Source organism: Anser anser (genome assembly GCF_964211835.1).
Source record: "Anser anser genome assembly, chromosome: 3".
Lineage (NCBI taxonomy): Eukaryota > Metazoa > Chordata > Aves > Anseriformes > Anatidae > Anser > Anser anser.
In genome coordinates, this window is record NC_139722.1 from 113,146,946 (window position 1) to 113,169,753 (window position 22,808).

The 22,808-nt window shown below is 41.8% G+C and overlaps 1 protein-coding gene across 9 annotated transcripts in view; it reads left to right on the plus strand.

The window, feature by feature from the left end:
- Positions 1–22,808, plus strand: part of CFAP61 (cilia and flagella associated protein 61) — a 111,733-nt gene that overhangs the window by 51,961 nt on the left and 36,964 nt on the right. For 8 of the 9 annotated variants that reach the window (XM_083832278.1, XM_083832277.1, XM_083832282.1 and 5 more), the window contains 3 exons: positions 861–988; positions 19,776–19,874; positions 22,543–22,711. In XM_083832278.1, coding sequence (XP_083688404.1) covers positions 861–988; positions 19,776–19,874; positions 22,543–22,711 — 396 coding nt within the window. The remainder of the gene's footprint in view (positions 1–860; positions 989–19,775; positions 19,875–22,542; positions 22,712–22,808) is intronic. The other variant, XM_083832280.1, reaches the window with a different exon arrangement.

Sequence of the window (22,808 nt, forward strand, 5' to 3'; positions counted from 1 at the left end):
CCTGTCTTTCATCAAAAATTTGAAAACTAAATATAGTTTGGGGCAGAAAAAATAAAAGTCAAATGCAATGTTGTCTCTTGACTCTCTTTTATATTTTTGGGAATCTTTCAGTTAGTTCAGGAGACCTAAAGAAACAGTTACAATGAAAATACCAGAAATTTACTGTCTTAAACATGTATGCAGTACATGTATATGCGTCAGGAGAAAGAAAACTGAGAAGGTATTAACTAAAACTCTGTGGCAAGATTTTTGCCAGGGTATTTGTCTCAGTGACATTATAATAGCTTACACATATGACAGCCTGGCTTTTGGTGTAGCTGTTCTGTGTTTAATAATATATATGTATGTTTTGAAAGAGATTGTATATTTAACTAGCACATTGAAAACTAAGGCATTCAAGACACAGCTTCCTAATGATTTTACAAGTAAAAGCATTTCCATAAATGAAACAGCAAGAGTAAAAATTGCTCCAGAAGGTACAAAAATTATCTCAGCATCATGTAAATATGTGCCCCAGGAATTAACTAAATGGTGGTAAATTCTAGAAGAGACAGTATTTTTAAACCTTACAAGACTCTATAGTGTCTTTTTCAAGAGAAGCCAGAACATCAAGCACTACTAATTTTGTGACCTATTAAAGATGCATACGTTTCATCATTTTTAGTACCTTTAATCTACTGTATTATCTTGTGGTGTCCATGGGAAAATCATGATGTTAGTCATGTCAGTGACCTGTAAGTTTTGTATGAGTGCAAGGCAGCACAGTGCTGATAGCTTAATAATTCTTAGCAGACTTTTCCAGTTATTTTTAATGTATATCTATGTCACTATGTCATCTTTTTTTTTTTTTTTTTGTACAGCTGAGTTACTCTTTGAACCACATAAATCGAAAGTTAATAACGGAATCTAAAACATCCATCAACAGTAGAATTGTGGTGGTTGGTGCATCTGATGTTGGAATCTCATTTCTAGAAACGCTTGTTTTTTGGTAAGTTTCTAATTTTATTTCCTTTACTGAGAAGAGTACATTACCTTTTGTTTGAAGGGGTTTGCTTCCTCCATTTAAAAATCATCTCAGGCTGCCTTTTTAGCCAAAAAAAAAAAAAAAGTGTACACATGTGCTTTGAGTCTGTATCCAAGTAGTAGCTGTTAAAGTTCTGAGCCTGTAATTTGAAGATGTAGAGAGGTTGGTGTCTCCACCCCAACTAACTCTGGAATTCAAAAGTGCTTGCAAGGATGCTTGTAGATCCTCAAAACAAAGGCCTACCAAAAATGCGAATTCCACATACTTACAATCGCTTTGACCACTGCTCTTATACAAAATCACTGTAGGTAGAGATTAAGTCCATAGCCCTTCACATGTGCTACAAAGCACTATTGATTGTTAAAGCTAGTTCTGCCTATTGGAACCACAAATCACTGTCTGAACCCCTCCATTCTCCTACCTTATGGTGCTGTTTCCAGAGCTGTGCAGGATGCCTAACATGAGCTTGTTGAGATGTACCCTCATGGTACCTACCGCCTGTAAGGAGAAGTAGCATACCTCTGATTCTGATGAGGCATTTGTTTTGGGGAGTGCTTGGGAACTGGAAAATTGCTATTTCTGGCCCCTCTGCCATTTTTACTGTAGGCCCTGGAGTGAGCGTGGGAAAGGTCTAGCAGAGGGCACTGCACTCTGGCAGTTACAAGCCTGCCTTGTGGCCCAACAGAAGGACAGGCTGTCAGCAAACATTAAAGAATTTTTTACCAGTAAAACTGGAAATAGGCTCTGTTTACCTCAGGTTATCCAAACTGGAGTAAATAAACTATAAACTGGTTAAGAAGGGGGATAAATGTATGCAACTGTTTTTATACCTTCCTCTCTCTAAGCCAGAGCCAGCTGTGGACACAGTCTGTTTTACAGACTTTCCAAAATTAGGAACGGGGACCCTCTCTCTGCTATCTCACTGCTTACACCTTCTATGCCAGTACCCCATCCATACCAATTTTATGGGGTTATCAGAAAGTTAGTCTGTGTGAGAACATAAAATGCAAATTCTGAACGTGATCATGACAATTAAGTGCTCATTACAAAAACTAGTGGAGTTTGGCATCTCTATGGTGGGCAGAGAATGGAAAATTTTGCCTACTTTTTCAGTTAAGCCAGAAGTTGGTCCTTCTACAACCATCAATGACATCCCAAATTAAAATATCATTATAGCAAGAGAAGTTGTTGCAGTGCTTTATGAATGTTGTTAAATTACTAGAACAGTGAAGAAAAAACATCTGCTTCTTACTCTCTTTTCTTGGCTCCTGACTTTTAATGTAGAACATCCTCTATCCACCTTAGGGTAAGAGCACTTTCCTCTCATCTTCCTGTTTCTCAGCACTTTTAGGCATTTAGTCCTACTCAAAGTTCAGTTGAAAACGTATTTTAGTGCTATTAGCTGCTTTCTCATTATTCATCCTGCGCTGCTTATTTCTATGCTTTCGGTACAAAATACTGTGAGGGGAAAAGAAAGCTATTTGTGCACCAACCAGTCTGTCCTCCTTAGCCAGAAGCTGTCTACCTGTAGTGAACAGGACATACAGATAGCATTGGTGTTGCAGGGAAATCATTTATACCTCTGAGACACCTCAGCCAGAAGTTTTATTTAAACTATATTCTAGGAAAGAGTTTGTGCAGAACATGTCCTTCTTGTACATAGGAGAGCACTTGTCTTCAGCACTGCACAAATGGAGTGCTCCTGCTTAGGAGAAATTGAGTATTGCTTGGAGAATGCAGAAAACAAGCTGTACTTAGTGCAAAATGTCACAGAATTTATATTAACATATGTACAAGTTTAAGAAAGATTTTTTTTTAATTTTCTCAGCAGCAGCAGTTAAAGAAAGTCTCCTGATCAATGTGAAGGCCTTTTAATACAATCTAGTTTGATTTACTCATAATTTTCTAATACTCTGTGCAAAGGCTACATGCGCTAAAAATAGCTAGATTGAATCAATTTGTAAGCCCCTAATCCTTAAAAAGAGGAAGTAGTTTTCTCCTCATTATTCTTCATACTTAATTATTTTACATTATCAGTCACCATGGAAACACACAAATGTAATTCACTTACCTACCTAACAATTATTAGAACTACATTTTACAAGTGTTTTCAACCTGTTTGAGACTGAAGAAATATATTTTTCAGTGGACAGAGAAATAACGATGAGAACAGTGTCTCCTCCCTCGAGCATGTGGAAGGCTGCCTCTTGCTCCACCGCGCTGTGCCAGCGGCACCGCAGCTCTCTGCCAACATGCCCAAGGCAGAGCGTGGTGGGGCAGGGTGCCAGGGAGCAGCCATGGGTACCGCATCCTATCCGCTGGAACGGAGAGTGAGCTTTGAAACGCTGCTGCAAAGGAGGGGTGGATGCTGGGAACCAGCGCCTTACAAACTGCTGCTGCAGTCCTTCGCTCTGGTTCGTTATTGAGAGTTTCTTGGACCAGGTCATCACAGAGGTCAGAGCGCTGGTGTGCCCAAATCAGTGGTGGTTGTTTCAAAGGGCAGTGCAAAAATGCTGCAGGTGAGTATATGGAATGACCTGCCAGTAGGGGAAACTTCTTCCTAGTGCCGGCGTACCATGAGCCCTGGAGTACCACCTCCGTTGTGCTTAATCTAATGCCAGGTCAGTGAAGGTGATCTCATTGGGCATGTTGTTTCACCATCCAAATAAATAGCTTCTGCTGATTTTCTTTTCTTGAGTGCAGTCACATTCGGATCTGTTCCGAGCTATAGTGCTGCGTTTTTCCAGGACACGTAAGAATTTTTTATCCGAGGGACAGGCAGACGTTGGAGGAGGCAGCGCTGGGCAGTGGTGCAGCTGTGGGCTTGGCTGTGCAGCTGCCAGCAGGTACAGGTGTGAACATGGGCACCCTGAGGGCCCGGTCAGCATGCAAGGAGCTGCAGCAAGCTACGCAGCAGCTCCGAGGTGCTGCAGAAGGGGGGCAGCGAGTTGCATCATAAATTGCTTCAGTAATTAACTTCCCTGCAGGAGCATGGCAAGCAGGCAAGAAATTGTGATTCCCACAATTCCTGCATGAGGCTTCTCCTGGGCAGTGCAATTATGCGCTTCCCCTTGCACAAAGCTGGGACTTAGGTCGCTCTAGCACTAGGACGGGGCATACACAAATTGCAGCAGCATCAGACCGCATGTTAAAGCAATGTAAATTCTGAGGGATGGCCAGTCCTAAAGGAGAAGTAGCAACTGAACAAATATTCCCCTTGTGAGAAAGCAGTTCAGCCTAGCAACGCGGAGGCTCTGCCTCTATTGTTCCCCACCCTCCAAACTGTCATTGCAACCGGCACTGCTGCCTCCCCTTTGTTGTGGATGTGGGGAGAAAACTGTTTCAGCATCAGACTGAATCAAGCCAAAGAAATCCGAAGCGTGGTTAGGCTGAAACTGCAAGGTGTTTTTAGTTTCGTTTGAGTGACTTGGTGTTAAAAAAAAAAAATCAAGAAAAAGTTGTAACAGATCCTCCATGTGACCTTCACTTAAGCTTGCAGTGCTGAGTCACTACCATTGACAAATTATCATGAATGAAGACCCTAAAAAAGAGTCTGATTTAAGAAATTTTAAAAAGTTACATTTTTGTTGTCTGCACAGAGATAAAGCATACATATACTTAATTTATAAATGAGAAAGCTGTTTTAAGCATTCAGCTTGCAAATGTTAAATGAAAATTGGATCTGAAAATGATTTGAGCACAAAAAACCTATTTTCATGAATAGAGAATATCAGTAGCTATGAATATGGGAACAGGGGTAATGGGTTGAGTTCAGAGTTCTGAAAATACCAATTCTTGGAGGTGACCTTCAGCAGAAGAAAGAGCAACTGCAGATAAATAATAGATTTTAAACACTGTGAACACCTAGAAATTGAAGTACCAAGCTGAATAGATCTCCGTTAAATCATTCTTCCCCTACATGTAGTTCCTGAAGAATGTCAGCTATAGCACATTTTAATCTCTTTCTATTCCCAAGTACTGAAATGAATTAAAAATAAGCTCATTGTTAAATACTAATTTATCAGGAGAGCAGAGTGTTTTGTTTTTTTTTGTTTGCTTTTATGAGTTAAGAATGATGCTCATAGCAGCAGAGTTAGGCCAGAAAAACATACAGTTCAAAAAATAGCATTTGTACTTAATTCGGTGGATGATTCACAGAACAGCATGTTAACTAGTACGCTCTGGGGACAGGTGATTGAAGTTTGGCTGCAAGAATGCAAAAACCTTGCTCACAGCAGTATCTTGTCATTGGTTCCAGTGTAGTGAACCAATTAGCTTCTTATCCACCTCTTTGCATATAGCTGTGGAAAGCGTTATTGTCTTCTAATTATAGGGAAAACCCTTTTTAATCCATGATTTCGAAAACCTTTTTAATCCAACCTCTGGTGTAAACAATGCCTTATTCTCTGAGGATGGTGCAAATATACATAATTACTACACAAAATAGCAATAAATGAATGGCAGCTAAGACCACATTTTGTATGAAAAGGTTGTGAAATACATTTCTCTTTCCATTTGGATGCTTTAAAATGGTTATTGCATTAAAAAGTGAACATATTAAAGTATTTTTTTTGTCAAAGTCATGAATTTTTCTCTTAAAATAGAGTTAGAATCCAACACAGTCAGTCTGCCTGCAGGACAGCTTCTCCCTTCCTGAGTTAAAGGTGTCTGAGATGAACATAGAAATGGCTGGGGATTTTAAAGCACACTTTCTGACAGAACAACTACAACTGCCGTTATCTGGCAGCACAGTATTATACAATATCCTGCACATCTGTCCTGTTTGGCAATAGTTAGCATAATGCTTGCTGTTTAATTAGGCTTTTTATCTTTGCATTTGTCTGAGAACATCTGAAGCCTTCCATGTTGCCTGTCACTAATTAGTTGACTAATTAAATAGTTAGTGCTTACTTGCTGATCACGGAGCTAACATGTAATGAATGGTTTAGTGATCTTCATTGTTTTATACTACCTATCTTTGCCACAAGAATCGGTATACATGTGCTTCCTTTTGACTGCCGTTTTCTCATACCAAGGCAAACCCAGAACAATGTTGTAGTTGACCATGTGTTCACTGTCACCAGGCCCGCATCCTTCAGACATTGTTGCCTTCCATCATTTCTGGTGAATAGAGATCAAATTGTGACAGAGATAAATACGACAGGTCGTATCTCGCCTTGTTGTGTAGTCGCTATCACAATGAACGCTGTCAGTGACTGATACCAGACATAAACTGGGGAGAGGACATGGGTCCTCATCATTCCCAGCAGCCGTTTGACTGGCCTCTGCCAAAAAATGGCACTCAATTTGCATCGATGTTTTGTTATCTTGTAGTTTATATTCTTGTTTTAGAGAGCTTTCAATTTTAAGTAAGATTATTTCAACTTCATGTACTTGTCCTTAAAACATACACAAATACTTGTCTCAGCCCAAACTGTTCTTTCGCACTTTCAACTTGTAAGTATTTGCAGATTTTATTTTGTTAATATTTATATGTCGGTAGTCATAACTTCTTTTTGTATATTTAAAGTGATCTTGGAAATAGTAGTTTTCTCATAAAAGGCCTGTTTCAAAATTGATGTGAATCAGAAGAATTTTTATAGAATTATATTTATCAGGCCTTACCTGGTGACCGGGCACGCCATCGGCGCGGCTGTTTCAGCAGCTCTGAACAGAGCTCGGTAACCTGACTACCCGGAGCAGCTCTGGCAGCAATCTGGTCAGTGCAGTTCAAAGCAAATAAAGAAGCATTGCAAGTGCAAACACCACATTTAGGCTTTTCAGTTCTTTGCTGAAGTGATGGAGTAGCTGTACTTCCTGTTCTGTTCATATTTATTTTTCTTTGTTTTGAAGTTTGTTTCCCAGAGCTGCAGCAGAGGTGTTGTAAGTACTGAGTTCTTCAAAGCAGTCTATAACCTGCCTTTGGGTTGGTTTGAAAGCAAACTTCTCAGACTAGTAAAATGGAGAAATAATTAGTTGGCTGATGGTTATGTTGTGATTCTGCCCTCCAGCGACTGATGTAGATTAGATTCCTGTTGGTCTATATTTACTCTAACATGCAGTGTAAGGGTTGTGGCAAGCGAACATCACAAATCACAATACAAATGAGGGTAGTTTCTTTTTTTTTTTTGAATGTGTGATGAGCTGAAATTTTAAATTTTCTGGATTGCTGTAACTCCTGTCCACATCCCAGGAAGGAGAAGAGCATGAATGCAGTTTACATTGCAATGAGAGTTGGGTGTCCATAAGATATATTCATGAGATGCTGAATCTTTACCATATGCCCTGTAATCTAGATTCCCCGAGTGAAGATTGACTAGGTTCGATGGAGCTCCTCAGTGCTGTATCTTGGTTGCTTCCAGTACCCAAGCACTGTGCTGCCTTTCTGTGTGACCTGTAGCACACTGTGCTGTGCGGTTTGTTTCCCTGGGAGCTGCTAGCATCTTGGCATTAATCAGGCACAATGCTGGTTCCACATTAGCTGCAGGGCACAGGCTGTTTCGGAAGGATGCGCTGTCGGGGAAATGTCACGTTGGCTGGGTAAAGAGATGGGCACTACACGGTGTGCGGTGCTGTACCTCTCAGAGCTGCTTCTCTTTCCCGGATGCAATATCAGCGAGGCAGCTGTGCTCATCAGACTGCCAGGGCTGAAGGTGCTGCGAGACCCAGATTCGCAGCTGCTACATGCAGATGTTTGAGATCAGGAATTTTGGCCCCGCTGAATCCTCTGTCAGCCACGCATGCTCCCGTCCTTCCCAGGCTGCCAGCTTTCTGTCAAGAGAATGTGGTGCTGGGGTGGTGCCTCAGAACATGCAACTTTTGTGAGCATCTTCTCTTTCTGCATGCTCTTGCTATTAGGAGGAGAAATATTGGTACAAATCTCAAGCTCATCAAATTCAAGGGGAGCCTCACTTTTGACATCCATGGGCTTTTCTAGGGTGCATACTTTTTCATCTGGGTGAAAGAAGCATTGCCAAATCTGTATCAACCACTATCAGAGTCAAAATTTTAATCTCCTTTGCAATAACATGCAATAACTTGGGGTAAATAGACAGCCACAAAAAAAAAAAAAAAGCAACAATTTTGACTTTGATAATTGTCCGATAGTATTACAAATGTCCTGTTAATGAGTTGGAATTTTCATTTTCAGTTATTCACTGAAACATTCACACAGGAGTAGACAAAACAGCAACCTCTCAGCCACTCTGTAGTTTTACTTCCCAGTTTATGGTACCTTTATTTGTGGAAAATGGTGTTGATGTGACCTTGAATCTGCCAGGTGATTAGGTTTAAACAGCTAGAGACTGTAACTACCAGTGTCATCATGAGATATCCCTCATTTTCTGTCTAGAAAAATAATTGCCCTGTTTTGTGCTTTGAACAGGGTGAAATACTGAAACATTTGTGGAATGAAAATTAAAATTTTAGTTCGGAAATGCTCTAGCAAAAGCAATGGCTAGTGGTACTTGGATTTGGTCAAATTCAAAGCCAACATACATTTGGGATGACAGTGCTAATCTTGTAAACTTTGTAGGTAGGGGTGTTCCCGCATAGGTATATGTGTGCGTCAGATTCAGATCTGTGTTTTGTATGGGTCACGAAAACAGCTCTTCAGATTTTCCTGTTCTGTTGTATAGCAATTCATAGTATAAGGTCTTTGCCATGCTTTTTTTAATAAGCAAGATCCTGGAACTACAACAAATCTTGGGTGAATATTGTAGTTTTGTAAAGAGGTTTCTAAGAAACCTGTCATTGGGTTGTCTGACCAGTCAGAATATGGCTCATACTATGCTACAGAAATGCAGTTTGTGCAGTAAATGTGTAAATAAGCAAGTACCTAAGACTCAGTTTTAGGTTGTGTTAATTTCCTCTTAGTTGTTGTAGTCCAGCGTTTGTGTGCTACACACTTTAACCTGTGTGCCCATTCAAAGCCTGGTGTGTACCTTGCAAGTACTGGCAAGACGCAGAGTCAGACAGTAGGAGAAGAGAGCTGAACGAGAGGTGGTTAAGGGATGGGGAAGAGCTTAGTGGTAAAATAGCAAGGGTAAATATGGGTTGAGAAACAAAGTGTGGAGAAGAATTAGTCTAACAAAGGAGGAAAGCCTCAACTGAATTACAGTTTAGAGCCAGAATCACTGGAGAAGAATGGCGCAAAAAAGAATAGGGGAAACTGAGTTGACATAGGTGAGGAAAGCAAAAAACAGTTGCTGGGAAATGACAGGTGGATAGAAAGGATAGAAGCAGTGACAGGAAAAGGGTAGCAGGATTGTTTCAGAGAAATGAGTCATGATATGGACAGGAGTTTGACGGAACATGGGAGAAGACATATTTGGTAACATTCAGGGAGTAATCGAGATTAGGGGGTGATTTAAAGCTGCCTAAAAAGGAGAAATTAAAGAAAGAATTGAAAGTACAAAGTACAGAGAGAAAAACACAGTTTGTGTCATCAAGTACCAAGTTTGCAGAGAGAGACCCAATGAAGGAGAGCAGGCAGCTGGGGACAGAGAAATACTCGCAGCATCATTGAAGGCTGTTACTGAAGGGTCAAACTAAAAATAGTTTGGCTTTTTGAAAGGATTCTTGCATAAGATGTCAGAAGTGGTGGTCATGTCTTTCACAGCCTGGGCTTGTAGGCTGCTCTCCTTTGGAATTCAGCATCTGACACAATTAATCAGCAGTACAGCTAGTAGGAAGTTTCAGAAAAAAGCACTGTACTTGATTAAAAAGTACCGCTCCATCCAAATGTAAGTCTTTTTAAGGGTGAACATTGTTTTCATATAAGGAGATAGTTATTGGGACATGACAAAATGTTTTGTTGGGGTTTCTTTTTTTTTAAAAGAAATTTCATCTTGAAATATCTCATAAATTAAAATCAGACCCAAACATTTCCCTCTTAATCTATGTTCTAAACAATTTGAAGAGTATTTTCTGAAATTGAAATGGGTGGTGTATATCACCAATGTTGTGGCCCGTCTTGGAACAGAAACAGTCATGTTCTGGAACGAAGAAGGTGTGAATTTTCCCACTGAAGTAATCAACTGACTTACCTATTGCCCAGGGCCAAAAGTGTCAGTCACATTAAATGTGAGCTACTGACAATCAGATTCACTTATTGTTTTAGTTTTGCTGGCGTTCTTCTTGACACATCTGTCACTGGTCTTTGGAGAAAGAGTTATAAACAAGCAGGAAGAGGAAGAGTCTATAAACAAGCACAGTTTATAGAGCAAATGTATATGTGGAAAACCTCTTTCTTGACTCTTGCATTGAAAGGTGTCCCAGTAAAGACTTTATTGTTATCCCTTCTTTCCTTGAGCAAATTCATTCACAATCGTAACACTTTTTTTGAAGGTTGATCCAATGGAGAAATGGCTTATCTTTGATTACTTGTAATTAGAGATGGATGACTTGTAGATGGATGTCTGTTGGTCAGCAGTTAAGCTAAAGTCCTCTTCTGAGGTTTGTAATTGATGCACTCACTAAGGTTCTTGAGAACAGAGGCTTTTGGTAATTGTTGATGCAAACAATAAACCCTTTCTGCTTTGGTCACTGACTATCTTACCAAAAGCATACTAACTAGGCAGTGTAAGATCAGCTGCAGAGCCTTCATAATACCAGGATGGCATCACATAGCACCATACAGGGAAATGGTTCTGCTGTGTTATTTTCACATATCTTCATACCTGATTCTTACTTGTCTGAGTTCAATGTATCTGTCTGAAGTGTGGGAGGAAGAGGAAAGATAGAGGCTTTTTCAGCTCTGCCTGAGACAGCAATGGGCTTTGTTCGAGTAAACAAAAGCAATTTAGTATAGTGCAGTGTGAAAATGCATTGCTTGTAAAGGTTGCTCCTAAAGTCTATAGTACTAAGCAACATATTCATCACTTAGTAAAAATATGCATATGTGGTGTTTTTTCTTTCACTATTATTATTATTAGCAACCTTTGCTAAGCTGAGCTTTTTTATTTGCAGTTTTGTGTGGAGCTGTAAAATATGTTAGAAAATCTTTTCCTTTTGGAGATGTCAGTTCTCAAAGTCATGTCTTGATGACCTTGCTCTTGAAAAGTGTGGGGTGCTGATCTTCCCCTTTTTAAACAAAAAGAAAAAAAAAAAAGGGTTGCATAAATTGTTGTATTATTTGTGTCAAGGAGAGGTTCTGCCTATACCTTCCTTCTGGGGTGAGACCTGTACCTGGGTACGTGGACTTTCTGTGCCCTAAACAGCAGGGACTCATTTTGCATCACCTCTTTCTCATTCAGGGCTCCTTCTTCCCCACAGAAGTCGTAAGGTTCATTTTTTGTTGCAGAGCAGTGGGGAAATTTCTCTGAATCAGAGTTTCATTAATGCAAGAATTTCTCAACCTAATCATTGGTAGTGCTGAAAACAGACTGTTACCATTTTTAGAATTATCTAGAGCTGCTGTATTTAAATGCACTGCTACATGAAAGTTGAGGATAATTATGACTTTACTTTTGGATAGGTTGGAATGCCAAATATGAAAGTTAAATTGTTCAACGATTATGCATACAGGAGGTCAGTAAATGGAGCTACCTATTTTGGTAGTCATGTTGGTATTATCTTCTGTAATCGTTTCTTACTTTATTTTCTATAAATGACTGGAAAACTTAAAAAAAAAAGTGTGATGCTTAGTTTCAAATAAAATGAAAAATATAGGTTCAGGTAGACTATTTTGCTGTACTTTCTTTGCTGTTACAAAAGTGATTTGACTCATTATTTGTGATGAGGGGTTTAAAGAAAGCAGTTAAATAATTCATTCAGACACCTTTTCACCATCTAAACTTTTGTTGTTGCACCACACACCCAAGAAGGAAAAGCATGGAGGCAAAAAATCCTGAGAAACTAGCCAGGAATATTTGAACAGATTTGCAGATATACATAAATAACATACTAAAATTTTTGTTGTTTGTTCCTTTGATTTTGTTCACAATAAATTGGTAACCCAATTTTATTTCAAGGACAGGGGTGTTTAGACTTGCTTTTGTAGCTGTCCTCTAGAATTGTGCAGTGAAACCCAATACCTTTTACTTATTTCCCTAGATACTCTTAATCCCTCCCTGCTGCACCAGTATCTTTGTGCTGTTCTTCCCTTTGTATCCACAGCAACGTGAATCCCGGCTGGAATTACTTGCTTCTGAAATGCAGGTGCACTTGTTTAACGTTGCATTGGTTCGGGCTCTTAACTTGAAGACTTTTTCACCAAATGGGAACCTGTGCTTTTACCATACTCCCTATTAGGCGTTGGCATATATTTTAGAAGCACATAAGACATTCTCTCTTCTACCTGTTTATCAGAGCCTTTGTTGTTTTCCCATTTTTAAGAGCTTTTAGGCATCAGTAAGGAATCCCCAGCCATCATAAATAAACCATCTTTTTGTTAGCCTAGAAATAATAATGATATGTGGAGAAAAGGGGTGAACGATGTCAAGTGGTAACGTGCCTGACAGTCGCTGTCCCAAATAGTCGAATCCGTTACCTGCCTGTAACTCTGTGTGCCAGTGCCTGACAGTAACCACAGCCAAGCACCTACAGGTTGCCTGTATTTTTCAGGCTCATAATTAAGTGCCTATATATAGATTTAAAATCCTAAGCTGAGGCATACCAGCTGCACTTCTCAAATCAACCTTTATAATCTTCATGGCTAGTTTTTGCTTTTATTTTCATACTTAAAGATTCTGATAATTTTCATGAATGCCAGTTTGTGTTTAAATCCAATAACTTTGATCCTTAGGTGATGAAGTATTTTATTTCCCTGTTTGCAAATGTGAGCATTATTTGCATGAAATTGACAGAGATAATCATTTATTGCCTGACTTTTTTTTTGAAGGCTCTGCAATTGTCAAGTTTTCAGAACATCACAAGCATCTAACCTTATGCCCCGTTGGCTGGATCAGAATCATAGAATTAGAGAATCATCTAAGTTGGAAAAGACCTCTAAGATCATCTAGTCCAACCCTAACCCAACCACAGCTCCTTGCTGCAGCAAATGTGGCAAGTGGCCGAAGTGCTAGGGGGAGGATTGTCTTCTATTGTGGAGGCTTCGCCATTCATCTCTTTGTGGAAATCAGTTAAAAAAATATATCCGTTCACCTCCCACCATCTGCTTCCAAACTGGGGAAGCTCCCTGCCATCCCGTCTTCTCTGCTGTGCACACCTCTAACCTCCAGTCTTCCACTTTCTGCTCAGACAATGCTTTACCTCATAGTTTGTGGTTGCAAACCTTGAGTTCTTCTTTGCAGAAGAAACACAATTCATGCCACCCACAGTTTGAGCCACAGTGTGATTAGTGGCCACAGAGCTGCTTAACAGTGGGCATTTCTCCAAACCGAGGTGCCCGTGGGGTGTCTGCCTCTTTCTGCCATGTGGCACCTCGATGCCAAGGGACAAGGGAACAAAGCCAAGAAGCCTGCAGCTGTTCTTCGCTCACTTTTGGCAATTCCAAGTTGAGATCTGGGACCGGGAGGGCAGTATCAGGTACCAGCTCTGGGTCTCTTCTATTCTGCCTCTGACATCAGCACCCCCTTTTGATAGCTTTAATCCAATTTCCTTTGTGTATTGATTTTTTTTTTAACTTAAAATAAGAATCAAAGTTATTACTGATTTCATCATAGTATTCCAAAGAGTTGCTAATCAATGATTTGATGCCTACAAGATGAATGAATGGGAAACATGAATTAATGTTTGGAGTGTATGGGAATGCCGTGGGAGTTCTGAGGTAGAAGTAAATTGTTAGTAAATTGTACTGAGTGAGAGGTCTGAGCTGAAGCCTCACATTTGATGGGAGAGAACTGAACAAATACCATATGGACTAAACAGAGGTACAGCATCTGTAGAAGGAAATAGTATGTGATCAGATCAATAATGTGCATCATTGTGCAGCCATGCAAAACAGGTACATTATTGTTGCCTGGGGCCTTTATTCTGCCATTTTTCTGATGCTTGCTTGCAGCATTTTCATCCTGACTATTGTTAATGTAATTTAAACCTAATGTTATTATAGCACCTGGATTTGGAGACATTGGCAAGAGGCCATGGGGCAAGTAGAGAGATGATTTCAGCTCTGAGTTGAAAAGAAACTTTGGTACTGGGAGGGCAGGCAGGATAGAAGAATGTCTGGGATGTTTGTGTACTGTTGTAGCCCTTTTCCTCATAATTACATGTAAACTATGTGGTAAGCAGTCATACTATTTAGGTGTCTATAGTTTATTGCAATTACTCACATTTGCACCCAACTAGAAGGATTCCATGAGCGCAGATGGCATCCTGTACACTTTAAATTCAGCTCAATATATTGGGCTAACTGTCATTTGCATTAAGACCACTATATATCACTCAGCCAGCATAATGTGGCCGTAAATGAAGAGCAAATTCTATTTACACCCACCTCTGCAGAATGACCTTAGTTTAAATGAGAATCAGGCCCATAATCTGTATAAATATATGCACTCTGTTACATTAAGGTTATTTATTACATTGTGCTTGGCCTGAGTATGCATGGAGATTTATCATAGATAATCCATAATCCAGAATTAAACTATTAATACGCATTTTGAGAGTGGCAGCCATAACCTCAAAATTCCTTGGTTTAAGTATGACCTTTAACTTTGTTTGAATATATTTTTTTAATGTATGAATAACAAATTAACATCGGTTGATAAAAAACATTCTGATTCCTTTGTACCATTTGCATCAATCCATACTTAACTTACACAAAGCCTTGAAGATTAGAAGGCTTAATCACTCATAATATTTATTTGTTTTTAAATGTCAGATCACATTTAGTTCAACATACTGTCAGACTTGTTCCCCCCCACCCTCTGGTGTTAATGAAACTACGGCAGTAAGTACTCTTCTTTTTCTGTACAAAGACACAATCTTAGCAAGATGATAAACCACGCTGTACCTGCCCTGTGTAAAGGAGTTGTTTTCTGTATCCTCCTGCACATGGAATTGAAGTCTGTCTTGTTCCTCTGATATGGCCTCCTTCTTTCCTCTTGCTGCCATCTGAGGGACGCAGAGGCACCGTGTGTGTGAGGTGCGAGCAGGTGGATGACCTGGTCCATCTGGTGGCAGAACTCAAGGAGGAGGTGGATAGGTTGAGGGCTATCAGGGAGTGTGAGCGGGAGATAGACTGGTGGAGTGACTCCCTGCAGGGCCTGAAGGAGAGGTACCGGGGTGAGACACCCCAAATGGGGATGGACCCCCTGCCCTGTCGCTGTCGGGCAGAGGGAGGCGACCTAGGAGTTGAGGAGGAATGGAGACAGGTCCCTGCTTGACCTTGCAGGCAACGCCCCTCCCTACTGGCTCAACCTTCCCAGGTGCCCTTACATAACAAATTTGAGGCCCTGGAGCTTGAGAGGCCGGTGGGTGAGGATGAGGTAGAAAGTCTACCCAGGAGGATGCCTAGGGCGAGGAAGCTGTCTCCACGCCTCAAGACTGCCTCCACCAAGAAAGACAGAAGGGTGATCGTAGTAGGCGACTCCCTTCTCAGGGGAACAGAGGGCCCTATTTGTGGACCTGACCCTACCCGTAGGGAAGTCTGCTGCCTCCCTGGGGCCAGGGTCAGGGATGTTGCCAGGAAGATTCCCAACCTGGTTCGCCCCTCTGACTACTACCCTCTTTTGATAGTCCAGGCTGGCAGTGATGGTATTGAAGAGAGAAGCCTGAAGGCTATCAAACGGGACTTTAGGGGACTGGGACGGTTAGTGGATGGAGCAGGAGTACAGGTGGTGTTTTCGTCTATCCCTGCAGTGGCAGGGAGGGGTACCGAGAGGACACGGAAAGCCCACCTGATTAACACATGGCTCAGAGGCTGGTGCCAACACAGAAATTTTGGTTTTTTTGACCATGGGGCGCTTTACTCGGCACCCGGCCTGGTGTCCGCAGACGGGTCCTTATCTCTAAGCGGAAAACGGATCCTAGCCCAGGAGCTGGCAGGGCTCGTTGAGAGGGCTTTAAACTAGGAAAGAAGGGGGATGGGGCTGAAATTAGGCTTGTTGGAGCTGTAACAGGGGGAACAATGGCAAAGCCGGGGAAGAAGGCAATGGCCCAGCTGAAGTGCATCTACACTAATGCACGCAGCATGGGTAACAAACAAGAGGAGCTGGAAGCCATCGTGCAGCGGGAAGGCTATGACTTGGTTGCCATCACGGAAATGTGGTGGGACCACTCCCATGACTGGAGTGCTGCGATGGATGGCTATAGGCTCTTCAGAAGGGACAGGCAGCACAGAAGGGGTGGTGGTGTGGCTCTCTATATTAGAGTGTTTTGATGTTGAGGAACTGGAGGCTGGGAATGCTAAGGTTGAGTCTCTATGGGTTAGGATCAGCGGGAAGGCCAACAAGGCAAGCATCCTGGTGGGGGTCTGTTATAGACCACCGAACCAGGATGAGGAGACCGATGTTGTACAGGCAGCTGGCAGAAGCCGCGAAATCGTCAGCGCTTGTTCTCATGGGGGACTTCAACTTCCCGGACATATCCTGGAAGCACAACACAGCCCAGAGAAAGCAGTCTAAGAGGTTTCTGGAGAGCATGGAAGATAGCTTCCTGACGCAGCTGGTTAGACAGCCTACCAAGGGAGGTGCCCCGCTAGACCTGTTGTTCACAAACAGAGAAGGACTGGTGGGAAATGTGGTGGTCGAGAGCTGTCTTGGGCAGCGTGACCACGAAATGGTTCAGTTCGCTATTCTTGGCGAAGTCAGGAAGGTGACGAGTAAAACCGCTGTCTTGGACTTCCGGAGGGCTGACTTTGAGCTGTTCAGGACACTGGTTGGCAGAGTCCTTTGGGAGGAGGTTCTGAAGGGCAGAGGAGTCCAGGAAGACTGGGCACTCTTCAAGAAGGAAATCTTAATGGCTCGGGAGCGGTCTGTCCCCACGTGCTGAAAGACGAGCCGACGCGGAACTAGACCAGCCTGGCGGAACAGAGAGTTGTGGCTAGAGCTTAGGAGAAAAAGGAGGGTTTATAATCTTTGGAAAAGAGGGCGGGCTACTCAAGAGGACTTCAAGGATGTTGCGAGGCTGTGCAGAGACAAAATTAGAAAGGCCAAAGCTCATCTGGAGCTCAATCTGGCTACTGCCGTTAAAGATAACAAAAAACGTTTTTACAAATACATCAACACAAAAAGGAGGACTAAGGAGAATCTCCATCCTTTACTGGATGGGGGGGAAACTTAGTTACAAAAGATGAGGAAAAGGCTGAGGTGCTCAATGCCTTCTTTGCCTCAGTCTTTAGCGGCAAGACCAGTTGTTCTCTGGATACCTGGTACCCTGAGCTGGTGGAAGGGGATGGGGAACAGGATGTGGCCCTCATAATCCATGAGGAAATGGTTGGCGACCTGCTACAGCACTTGGATGTACGCAAGTCGATGGGGCCGGATGGGATCCACCCGAAGGTACTGAGCGAACTGGCAGAGGAGCTGGCCAAGCCGCTTTCCATCATTTATCGGCGGTCCTGGCTATCAGGGGAGGTCCCAGTCGACTGGCGGCTAGCAAACGTGACGCCCATCTACAAGAAGGGCCGGAGGATAGACCCGGGAAACTATAGGCCTGTTAGTTTGACCTCAGTGCCAGGGAAGCTCATGGAGCAGATTATCTTGAATGTCATCACGCGGCACTTGCAGGGCAACCAGACGATCAGGCCCAGTCAGCATGGGTTTATGAAAGGCAGGTCCTGCTTGACGAACCTGATCTCCTTCTATGATCAAGTGACGCACTTGGTGGATGAGGGGAAGGCTGTGGATGTGATCTACCTTGACTTCAGTAAGGCTTTTGACACCGTTTCCCACAGCATTCTCCTCAAGAAACTGGCTGCTCGTGGCTTGGACTGGCGTACGCTTTGTTAGGTTAAAAACTGGCTGGATGGCCGGGCCCAAAGAGTTGTGGTGAATGGAGCCAAATCCAGTTGGAGGCCGGTTACTAGTGGAGTCCCCCAGGGCTCAGTGCTGGGGCCAGTCCTCTTTAATATCTTTATCGATGACCTGGATGAGGGGATCGAGTGCACCCTCAGTAAGTTTGCAGATGACACCAAGTTAGGTGCGTGTGTCGATCTGGTTGAGGGAAGGAAGGCTCTGCAGGAGGATCTGGATAGGCTGGACCGATGGGCTGAGGTCAACTGTATGAAGTTCAACAAGGCGAAGTGCCGGGTCCTGCATCTGGGGCGTAACAACCCCAAGCTGCGCTACAGGCTGGGAGATGAGTGGTTGGAAAGCTGCCTGGCCGAGAAGGACCTGGGAATACTGGTTGATAGGCAGCTGAATATGAGCCAGCAGTGTGCTCAGGTGGCCAAGAAGGCCAACAGCATCCTGGCCTGTATAAGAAACAGTGTGGCCAGCAGGTCTAGGGAGGTGATTGTCCCCCTGTACTCGGCTCTGGTGAGGCCGCACCTCGAGTACTGTGTTCAGTTTTGGGCCCCTCGCTACAAGAAGGACATGGAGGTGCTCGAGAGAGTCCAGAGAAGGGCAAAGAAGCTGGTGAGGGGTCTGGAGAACAAGGCTTACGAGGAGCAGCTGAGGGAGCTGGGGTTGTTTAGCCTGGAGAAGAGGAGGCTCAGGGGAGACCTCATCGCTCTCTATAGGTACCTTAAAGGAGGCTGTATTGAGGTGGGGGTTGGTCTATTCTCCCACGTGCCTGGTGACAGGACGAGAGGGAATGGGCTAAAGTTGCGCCAGGGGAGGTTTAGGTTGGATGTTAGGAAGAACTTCTTTACTGAAAGGGTTGTTAGGCATTGGAATGGACTGCCCAGGGAAGTGGTTGAGTCGCCATCCCTGGAGATCTTTAAAAGACATTTAGATGTAGCCCTTAGTGATATGGTTTAGTGGAGGTCTTGTTAGTGTTAGGACAGAGGTTGGACTAGATGATCTTGGAGGTCTCTTCCAACCTAGACGATTCTGTGATTCTGTGATTCTGTGATTTCAGTAGACCTGGTGCAGGAAGCAGCCACATTACTTGTCAGGAATAATTTCTTCCTTTCCTGCAGCCATGTCTCTGCTTATGGAAGGTGAGCTATGAACAGCAGTAGCTGTTCCCAGTTCTCCAACAGGACCACAGCTTCCTGTGTTTTCACATGTTGTGTGATGGTGTACTGGAAAGAGTACATTACTCATGAAAATGACACAAAGAAGTACACTGCTCTGGACAAGACCTTTCATGTTTTAGAACCCTGCTTTAAGCATAATACGTTGCATTGCTGCAGAGGTTGACTTCCCTTGTAGCATGTACTCGACAAATGACATAAAAATGATAATTAGAGTATTGCACAGTTTTTCAGCAAGTGTCTAGATAACTGCAGATTTCCAGCATGATTTTTTTAAGTGCTTCTTGACCTTTCTTCTGCTGGTCCTGAAGCTCATTCTTTGATCCACTCCTGTTAAGCAAAGTGCTTGAAATCAGTGAGACTCACCAGACTGAGTACTGGATTTTGTTTTTCATTTTTTTCCAGCCTTTGAGCAAAGACTTGGTGGTCTTGCAATATCTATTGTGGTCATGGAAGTTAAGTCCTGCCAGAAAGTCTTAGGATCAGAGTTTCTAGTGACATGAGAGAATCTAAATATTTCTGTCAGAATTGAGACAACATTGTGCTACAGCTCGAATAAGAGCCGTAAGGATGGATTGGGGAAATCAGTTATCTGTCAATACAGCTTATAACTATATGTTAAAATGCACTCACATTATAGCTGTACCAAATGGAGACTCAGCAAAATCACATTGATTTAACTGTGGCATGTCTTTCTTTCCACAGTCCGCACCTGAAGTTTAACAATCTGACCTTGATTTCAATTCACGGCCTTCCAGGAAAAGACCTTCCAGCCTCCAAACATAGAAGATTTTTAATTAACAGGTTTGATTTAATATCTAAACAGTTCCATAGCTTCAAAGGAAAGCATAACACTTTGTAATTTTCTGTGAACTTGTGCTAAATTTTAAATAGGAACATAGGCAGGTGCTCTCAAAATAATCCAGTCTCTCTATATAACATGCATTCACCTGTGAAATGTGTTAAATATAACTGTTACTAGGGAAATAGCACAAAGCATTACTAAAGCAGTAACTTCAGGACAGTGGTCCATCATATTATACCAGAACGCTGCTCTGCTGTCCAAGACTTCTTAGATTACTTAGATCTCCAGGTTAAGGATAGATGACAAAAGATGTATGTTTGATGTTTAAATATTGCTTAATTTAACTTCCGTGAGTTTTGTTCCAAATAATGCTGACAACCTGGGAGGGAGCTGAGTACGCAGGGGAACATTTAAGATTAAGTTGACAGATTTGGAAGAACTGTGCTGCATCAATCCTGCTGCTTGTGAACTGTTTGTGTGTCAGTCATTGGCCTGTGTTTGGAAGTCTTGCTCCAGTCCCTTATGCTCACTGTCACCTGGCTGGCAGAGCTATGATTCTGGTGCAGAACATCTCAAGGGAAGACTGAAAGATGCTTGTGTCAAATGTGGTCAAATATTTTCACAAGTTTTCTTGTTTGCCAATAAGTAGAGTAGCTTCCAACTACTAGGATAAAATTTTGCCTCATTAAAATTCACAGTGTATAATTCTCACTTAAATTTGGTATATTTCTTTTAGGCATTTTATTTTTTATATTGGAGTAGTGACCAGGAATCCCCACTCCAGAGAAGATCATTGTTGTTCTGGACATTGAGAAGCACAGTCATTTTGAGTAGCTGGGGATAAACTTGGTATAATTTATTTGGATTTGGCATGTGACATTTGGAACCAGCACATTGTTCTTACCAATTTTTTACTTAGAAAGCAGTAAAGCCCTAAAGAGACAGCTCTTTAAATGACAAAACAACTCAATGTCTCCTTAAAACAGAAATCTCTACAAAGCCATGGAAATGGTGTGATGTGGACATGTTTAAAACTAACTTACCATATTTGGAATTTTGCCCTGTGAAGAGCAAGAAATTTTTGATAACTAGTTACCAGGATTAATTTTTTACTGTAGAAAGGGGTGTTTTTAAGTACAAGTCTAGGAAATGAAGAGATTGTATACTCACACAAATGCATGTACACTTTTTCTGGAATATACTGTAAAAAAAGACTTGTAATAACAAAATATCCACCCTGACAGAAAGTTGCCGTTCATGGCTGCATCCCCAGAATTAGCTGTTAACATTTGAAAGCGGATTAAGAGTGAAATGGAACTCTGCAGGGTATGATTTTTGAAAGCATCCCTGTGATTTTGGAATATCAGTCTCCCAGGAGCTGTGTACCTCAATTATAAAGGTGCTTTTGAAAAACCTCATCTCTTCTTGATGTCCATTTTATTTATAGATTTCTGCATGATTATAGTTCAGAATTGTCAGTGGTTTTCTTCCCTTATTTATTTCCCTCTGGTATTTGTGAGTACGGAGGATGCAGAGCACCTCAGAAAGCCTGGACATTCTGTTCTAAAATTCTTCGGGACATGAAAGCAACTTTGTTTGTTTCTCCCTTTGGTTTTCTATTTGTTATTGCCATCATCCTCTAGGATAATTTTGGGAAATCACTAACAGCAATTAATGTGTACCAGTCAGCTCTGATGTTTTAGAATGTGTGTTCTGGTACTAGAGTAAAATAAGTTGTCGGTGTTGAGTCTCTGAGTTCATAGAATCATTAAGGGTGGAAAAGCCCTCCAAGATCATCTGGTCCAACCATACCCCTACCACCAGTATCATCCACTAAACCATGTCCCTGAGTTCTCTTAGTGAAGATTAGCATTTTTCACATCTGCACATTTCCCTCATAAACCTGCCAATTTTGTTTTCTTTTGGATAACCAGTATGATAATTTCTCCTTTATGCCTGTTAATATTCAGTTCATCTTGCAGAGGAATTCAGTTGCATTTTACAGACTTTTGAAAGTTTGTGGGTAGGGGTCATTTTAGTGAGTTTCCAGCATCTTTCATTCTTATATTTTGGAAAAGTTCATTTGGAAAAAGATCACCAAGAAAAAAAATGGATATCCCTGCCTACCTCTTTCACCTCTGACAAGCATTTTACTACCTTTCTACTTATTTTTAAACTTTCCAGACTAACACTTTGGTACAAAGGTGTTAAAATACCAGTGGTGCCATAATTGTATTTGCATCTCACCATAGCTCCTATTGGTGAAGCTGAATACCAAATGAAGCACAAGTGAAAAAAAAACAACATGAGAATCTAGAATAGGATAAAAAAATGAATTATTAAAATATTTTCTTTGCAGGTGCAAAAGTCTCCTCCTCACATCAAGCTGCAAATGAAAAGCAACATAAAGCATTTATTTCAGAGTTTGTTTTTAAATTATGTGGTTGTATGGCCCAGTGCTGGGAGGGATTATTTGGTTTTAGCAGAAAGTTGTCAATTTGTAACTGAGTATTCCATAATGACTAATCTTTTACTATAGGCTGCAGTAAACTCACAGCAAGAGAACAGACTTGAACCACTAGGAGACTTTGGCTAACTCACCAGATGTCTAATTAATGCCTGCTGTCAGCTGCTGAAATGTCACTTACAGATATTCTTTCTTCACAGCCACTGTTTTAATGATGAAGATTATGCACAGATGTCACTTTGTTCCTGGGTTAACATTGTGGTTGGTAAAATGATTGGCATAAATCGCACTGCCAAATATGTAGTTATTTCCAAGCAGAGAAAAGTACCGTATGACTACCTTGTTCTCTGCATGGGACAGAAATACCAGGTAAGATTGTGTGCAGAGTGAAGAAAAAAGAAAAAAAAAAAGTAAACATTTTTTTACAGTGAAGAGCATTTCTGTGATCAGCAAAGGAGTAGAGTAC